At 53.7% G+C, this 7,083-nt stretch overlaps 1 protein-coding gene across 2 annotated transcripts; it reads left to right on the top strand.

Annotated features, from left to right (window-relative positions):
• The first annotated feature begins 139 nt into the window (after positions 1 to 139).
• SARNP (SAP domain containing ribonucleoprotein) lies at positions 140 to 6,735 on the top strand. Of its 2 annotated transcripts, XM_063420980.1 has the most exons (12): positions 140 to 213; positions 758 to 857; positions 1,061 to 1,107; positions 1,608 to 1,675; positions 2,520 to 2,571; positions 3,054 to 3,127; positions 3,579 to 3,607; positions 3,780 to 3,805; positions 4,275 to 4,343; positions 5,027 to 5,107; positions 5,693 to 5,760; positions 6,255 to 6,735. In XM_063420980.1, exons 1-11 carry the CDS (start codon positions 178 to 180, stop codon positions 5,732 to 5,734), a joined length of 624 nt encoding a protein of 207 aa, XP_063277050.1. In that variant the 5' UTR covers positions 140 to 177; the 3' UTR covers positions 5,735 to 5,760; positions 6,255 to 6,735. The 2 variants fall into 2 exon arrangements, with proteins under 2 accessions (XP_063277050.1, XP_063277051.1); XM_063420981.1 differs by lacking the exon at positions 4,275 to 4,343.
• Positions 6,736 to 7,083: the final 348 nt, after the last annotated feature.

Genomic DNA, 7,083 nt, shown 5'->3' with positions numbered 1-7,083 from the left:
TTCTTCGCGTCAATCAATATCGCCCCGCCCCCGATGCCAGACAGGCCAATCACTGGTGGGTGCTACCGGCAGCGCTGACCAATGGCGAGCGGCGGATTTGGGCGGGACGGCGGAGGACGCGCGGCGCTGATTGGTCGGACAGGCTTGAGGGGCGGGGCCGGCGGCGGGGGTGACAAGATGGCGGCGGAGCCGGTGGAGCTGCACAAGCTGAAGGTGCCGCCGGCAGCGGGAACGGGGCCGGGAAAAGCGCGGGGGAACCGCGGGGACAGCGCGGACAGAGCCCCGAAACCGGGACAGCCCGCGGGGGGAGCGCGGCCACAGCGGCTGGGACTGAGAGAGCGCACGGGGGGACGGCGGGAAACGGGGCTGGCGGCTCTGAGGGGGCTCTGAGGGAACCGCGGGCGGAACCGGCGCCGCAGAACCGCGAGGGCACTGTGAGGAGGGCGGGAACCCGCCAGGGCTCCGGGGGAACCGGGGCTGAGAGAGAACCGGGGAACCGGCAGGGCTCTGTCCCATTCCCAATCCCCTCTGTCCTATTCCCAAATTCCCGGGCTGTTTTCCCAAATTCCCAGATGTTTAATGCCCGAATTGCCGGGCTGTTTTGCTGAATCCCTGGGATGTTTAATTCCCCAATTCCCAGCTGTTCCATTCCCCAGTTCCCAGATATTTAATTCCCCAATTCCCAGATGTTTAATTCCCGAATTCCTTCTGTTCCATTCCCCAATTCCCGTGGATTTACCCCGTTCCCGTGTCCCAGCTGGCGGAGCTGAAGCAGGAGTGCCTGGCACGGGGGCTGGAGGCCAAAGGCAACAAGCAGGACCTGATCCACCGCCTGCAGGCCTACCTGGAGGAGCACGGTGGGCATTCCCAGATCCCTGAATTTCCCGGGAATTCCCACCTGGAATTCCCCCTGGAATTCCCATTCCCACCCAAATCCCTGAATCCTGGGAATTCCCCCCTGGAATCCCCCCTGGAATTCCCCATTCCCACCCAAACCCCGAATTTCCCGGGATCCCCCAGGAATTTCCCCTTTCCGACCCTTCCCTGCTTTCCTTTGCAGCCGAGGAGGAGCCCAACGAGGAGGACGTGCTGGGAGAGGAGATCGAGGTGGGGATTTGGGATAATCCCGATTTTCCCCCAGCACCATTCCAACACCTCTGGAATTTAAACCCTTTCCCAGCTTTTTTTGGCTCAAATCCGCCGGATTTGGTGCCTGGGTGCTCTGGACACCGGGAATTGGGGGTGGGGGATCCCAGATTTTGGGATCTTGGATTTGGGATTTTGGGGTTGGTCCCACCCTGGGGTTGGGGAATGCTGGGAAAAGGGGGAATCTGGGGGATTTGAGGGATTTTTTGAGAATTTGGGGGGAATTTGGGGAGACTTTGGGATGGAATTCCTGCCTGAAACAGAATTCCTGGAGGATTCCTCATCCCTGGAATTATCCCAGACTGGGCTGGAGCCACCTGGGAATGCCAGGAAAAAGAGGATTTGGGGGATTTTTGGGATTTTGGGAAGTGATTCCCGCCTGGAAAAGGAATTTTATGCCAAGAAAACCTCGGGAATTGATTTTCCCCATGGTTTTCCCATGGATTTCCCTGGATCTGCAGGAGGAGGAGCCGAAGGCGCCGGAGCCGCCCGTGAAGGTGGAGGAGGCACCGGTGAAGTCGCCTGACGTGTGAGAATTCCCAAAAAAACCTCGGGAATGGGGGGGCCTGGGGCCGGGGCTGGGATTCCCAGGGCTGGAATTCCCTGGATTTGGGAATTCCCTGGATTTGGGATTCCTGGGGCTGGGGATTCCTTGGATTTGGGATTTTTGGGCTTGGATTTCCCTGGATTTGGGATTTCTGGGATTCAGAATTCCTGTGGTTGGAATTCCCTGGATTTGGGATTCCAAGTCTGGAAATCCCTGGATTTGGGATTTCCAGGATTTGGGATTCCCCTCCCTGGGCTGGAATTCCCAGAGGATTCAGGAGCAGAATTCCCACATTTCCCCCTTGGGGGGAGCCCTGCCTGCTCCTGCTGTTTTTTGGGATCCTCTGGAATTCTTCCTGCGAGATTCCCAACTTTTCCCTTTTTGTTTTCCCTTCTCCATCCCAAGCTCAGTTTTCCTTGGAAAGTTCCCATTCCAAGAGCTTTTCCTGGGAGTTTTTCCTGCTTTTTGGGAAGCAGAGTGAGCTGGGATCCAAAGGGAATTTCCATGGAAAAAAACAAGGAATTCTCTCCCACATGGAATTCCCAAAGGAAATCTGGGATTCTGGGATTTGGGAGCCTCCAGCCAGGCTCTTCCTGGACTTTTCTTCCCAATCCCAAATTTTGGGGGCCCTTCGCATCCCCCCTGGAATTCTTTCCCCTCCAATCCCATTCCCAAGGGAATCCAGGGGATTTTTTTCCCACCCCAGAAATTCCCAAAATTCCTCTCTGAGCTCTCCACATTCCAAGGAAAATCCCCAAACCCTCAGGAATGGGGGCAGATCCCAAATTCCCGGAGCCTCCTTGAGCTTTTCCCGGCTTTTTTCCAGGATCCAGGAGAAGAAGGTGGTGAAAATCTCCTCAGAGATCTCCCAGATGGAGGTGAGAATTCCCTGATCCCGATTTTCCAGCAGCTCCCCCGGGGGGATTTCTGGGATTTGCCAACCCTGGAATCGTCCCAGGCTGGGATGGGGAAATTCCAGGAAAAATGGGAGTTTTTGGAATTTTGGGGGGATTTTTTTGGGATATGGGGAGAGAATTCCTGCCTGGGACGGAATTCCCAGAGGATTCTTCATCCCTGGAATGTTCCAGGAGCCCCCTGGAATGGGAAATTCCAGGAAAAATGGAATTTGGGGGGATTTTTGAGGATTTTGGGATGGAATTCCTGCCTGGAACAGAAATTCCCATTTTCCCCTGGAAAAATCCCAACTTTCCCTGGGAAAATCCCAATTTTTCCTCTGGCAAATCCCAAGTTTTCCTGGAAAATCCCAATTTTTTGCTGGAAATTCCCATTTTGGCCAGAAAAATCCCGATTTCCCCTGAGCATTCCCTATTTCCTGGAATTCCCTCTCCCTGTTTTCCAGAGGATGCAGAAAAGGGCCGAGAGGTTCAACGTCCCCGTCAGCCTGGAGAGCAAGAAGGCAGCGAGGGCAGCACGGTGAGGGGAAAAATGGGGAAATACAGGGAAAATCCGGGGAAAAATCCGGGAAAAATCCAGGAATTGGGGCGGGAGCCCGGCCTGGGAGGGGCTGGAGAGGAATTCCCGGGGGAATCCCTGTCCTGGGGGATTTTGGGGGGATTTTATGGAAAATTTGGGGGAATTTGAGGGAATTTACGATGATTTGAGAGGGATTTTTTTGGAATTCTGCGTGATTTGGGGGGGATTTTGGGGGGATTTTGGGGGATTTGGGGGGAGTGATGTTCCCAAATTTCTGGCCCCAATTCCCCGAATTCTGCCCCAAATTCCCAAAATTCCAGGCCAAATTCCCTAATTTCCAGCCCCGATTCCCCGAATTCCATCCCCAGTTCCCAAATTTCCACCCCAATTCCCAAATTTCCACCCCAATTCCCAAATTTCCACCCCAATTCCCGTTTTTCTGTTCCCGCAGGTTTGGCCTGGCCTCCGTTCCCACGAAAGGTGAGGGGTGGGGGATGGGAATTCCCGGAATTCCTGGAATTCCTGGAATTCTGCCCCTCCCGGGAATTCTGGGATCTCGTGGGAAGGGCCCCCCCCGGTTATCCCGGCTTTTCCTGGGCTGAAATCCGGGAATTTCAGGCCATTCCTGACGGGAATTTCCTCCTTTTCCCAGGGCTGGCAGCAGACTCCAAACCCACGGTGAGGAAACGAGGGAGTGGGCGATTCCAGGGGAATTCGGGTGGAATTTTGGGAATTCCAATGGAATTTTGGGGAATTCTGGTGGAATTATTAGGAATTAGGGTGGAATTTGAGAGGTTCTGGGGGAATTTTTGGGAATTAGGGTGGAATTTTTGGGAATTCTGGGGGAATTTTTGGGAATTCTGGGGGAGTTTTTGGGAATTCTGGTGGAATCTTGAGTGGGAACTCGGCCAGAATTTTGGGATGAGGAGCGGAAATTTTGGGAACAGGAGCTGGAAATTCGGGATCAGACCTGGAATTCTGGGAAGAAGAGTGGGAATTTCGGTATCTCAGCCAGAATTTTGGGATCTAGACATAAAAGTTCGGGATCAGACCTGGAATTTTGGGATCTCAGCCGGGATTTTTGGGATCCCCCGAGGTTTCCCGGGATCTCCAGGCCCAGCCCCAAATCCCAAATTTCCCTTCCCAGATAAACCTGGAGAAGCTCAAGGAGAGGGCCCAGAGGTTCGGCCTCAACGTCTCCTCCCTCTCCAAGAAGGTGAGAGCTGGGAATTCCCGGAATTTTGGGAATGCCAGGCCACACCCCCACCCCCGCGTTATCCCAAAATTCCCAAATTTTCCAGCCCTGCCACATCCGCCCTTCCCTGGGTTTGGGGTTTTTTGGGAATTTTGGTGTTTCAGGAATTTGGGTTTTTCAGGAATTTTATTTTTTTGGGAATTGGAGTTTTAGGGTTTGGGGAATTTTGGTTCTTCAAGGAGTTTTGGAGGTTGGGAATTGACTTTTTTGGGAATTGGGATTGTTCAGGAATTTTTGGGGGGAGAATTTTAATTTTTTGGGAATTTTTGTTTTTCTGGGAATTGGGGAATTCTGGTTTTTTTGGGAGTTGGGGTTTTTTTTGGTGAATTGGGGTTTTTGGGAATTGGGCTTTTCAGGAATTTTGGGGGTTGAGCATTGCGGGTTTTTTTGGGAATTGGGATTTTTGGGAATTGGGATTTTGGGAATTGGGATTTTTGGGAATTGGGATTTTTGGGAATTGGGATTTTTGGGAATTGGGATTTTTGGGAATTGGGTTTTTTGGGATTGGGATTTTTGGGATTTAGGTTTTTTGGGCACGGAGTCACCCAGGACTGACAGGAACATTTCCCTGCCCTGGAATGGGATGGGGAGGGACCGCAGGGCCCCATTCCCGACATTCCCAACCCCATTCCCGCCGTTCCCAGAGCGAGGAGGACGAGAAGCTGAAGAAGAGGAAGGAGCGGTTCGGGATCGTCACCGGCGCCGGAGCCGCCGAGGACTCCGAGGTGGGAATTCCAAACCACCCCCGAGTCCCAGCCCGAGGGGATTTCCCTGGATTTAGGGAGGTTTTCCATGGATTTAGGGAGGTTTTCTGTGGATTTAGGGAAGTTTTCCCTGGATTCAGGAGGGTTTTCAGTGGATTTGGGAGGGGGGAGGTTCAATGGATTTGGTGCATTTTCCCAGGAATTTCAGGGCTGTTTTCCCAGGGATTTGGGGCCGTTTTTCCTTGGAATTCAGGCCCATTTTTCCAGGAATTTAGGAGCCACTTTCCCAGGAATTTCACAGCTTTTTTCCCCAGGGATTTTGGACCGGTTTTCTATGATTTTGGGGCCTTTTTCCCGGGAATTTCACGGCCTTTTTCCTGGCGATTTTGGAGCCTTTTCCCAGGAATTTGGCGTTTGGAATTCTCTGTCTTTTGGGCCTCTTTTCCTCAGGAAACGCCCCCTGATCCCTGGATTTCCCTGCCCTTTGGGGTCGGGAATTCCCACGTTCCCAGCCCCAATTCCCGACCCCCTCCCACTCCCCCTTTCCCGGGATTCTTCCTATGGATTTCCAGGATTTTCCCTCTTTTTGGCCCTTCCCAAATCCAGGCCAAGAAGCGGAAAAGGGCGGAAAGGTTTGGGATCGTCTGAGCCCCGGAGCGCCGCGCCCTGCTCAGGTCAGCAGCCACAATTCCCTCACTCCCCGTTTTCCTGGGAATTTCCAGGGAATTTCCTGGGATTTCAGGGAATTCCCCCTTTCCCTGGAGGGTTTTGCTCCTCTGTTTTTGGAATTTTTCCCCAAAAAATCCAGGGAAAAAGGAGGAGCTGGGCTGGGGAGGGAGGGAATTCCCAAATCCTGGGCGCAATTCCCAAAATGTCGGGGGTTTTTTTGGGATTTGGGGGTGTTTTTCCAGGGATTCTGGGGGATGATTTTCCCGAGATTTTATGGTTCTTCCTCGGGAATTTGTGGTCATTTTTCCAGGAATTCAGGGCTCATTTTCCCAGAGATTTGTGGCTCTTTTCCCAGGATTTTGGGCCTCATTCTCCAGGGATTTGGGGGGGATTTATGGAGCGGCTCTGCTGGGAAAGGTGGGGATCCCAATCCCATGGGATTTCTGGGAGCTTCCCGAGGGATCCGAGCGGGAATTCCAGGGATTTCTCGGATTTCCAGGTGGGCGTTGCCTGAACCCTTCCCCCGTTGAAGACCCGAGCTCCCAGGATTTGGAATTCCCGGCGGGAATTTCGGGAACCTCCTCCCGGAGCGTCGGGAGCAGCAGGGCCGGGGCCATTCCCGGAATTCTGGGGCTGTTCCCAGGCCAAGAGATTCTATTTTTTTGGGAATTCTCCTTTTCCGTGAGCGTTTCCCACCCTCGGGAACCTCGGACACTCTGGGAAATTCCCGGGATGCCCCTTCCCATCCCAAAAATCCTTGGGATCCAGGGGCATCTCTGTGTCCTGGTGCCTCCCTGGCACCTCCCTCATTCCCGGTTTTCCCTGTTTTTTCCCGTTTTTCCTATTTTTTCCCGGCATTCCAGCCCCTGCCAGGTTTTGTATTCCCGTTTTTTCCCCTTTTTTTCCCGGTTTTTCCCTCGGAAGGGTCGGGCGCTGCCTCTCAGCCCAGATTTCCCAATAAAAAACTTCCCTTTTCCAAAGGTTTTCCAAGGAAATCCCGTTCCCTGGGATCTTTGGGATGGCACCAAAACCCCAGCCCCGACACAGCCTGGGTCTCCCAAATCCCGGGATTCGGGGTCTCTGGGATCTCTTCGGGGTCTCTGGGATCCCTTTTGGATCTCTGGGATCCCTTTGGGATCTCTGGGATCCCTTTGGGATCTCTGGGATCTCTTTGGGATCCAGGCCCTGCCCCTGCTGCTCTTTGGGCTGCAGCTGCTCCATCCTGGGATTGTTTGGGAATCCTCGGAACGGCCCCAAATCCCCATCGGGGGCCCTGGGGACCCTCATCCCCAGTGCCACCTCAGTGCCACCCCAGTGTCCCCCAGTGC

Source organism: Prinia subflava, chromosome 34 (genome assembly GCF_021018805.1).
Source record: "Prinia subflava isolate CZ2003 ecotype Zambia chromosome 34, Cam_Psub_1.2, whole genome shotgun sequence".
NCBI classification, from domain to species: Eukaryota; Metazoa; Chordata; class Aves; order Passeriformes; family Cisticolidae; genus Prinia; species Prinia subflava.
Note: the sequence above shows the minus strand (reverse complement) of the source record. Positions and strands in the feature narration are given on the sequence as shown.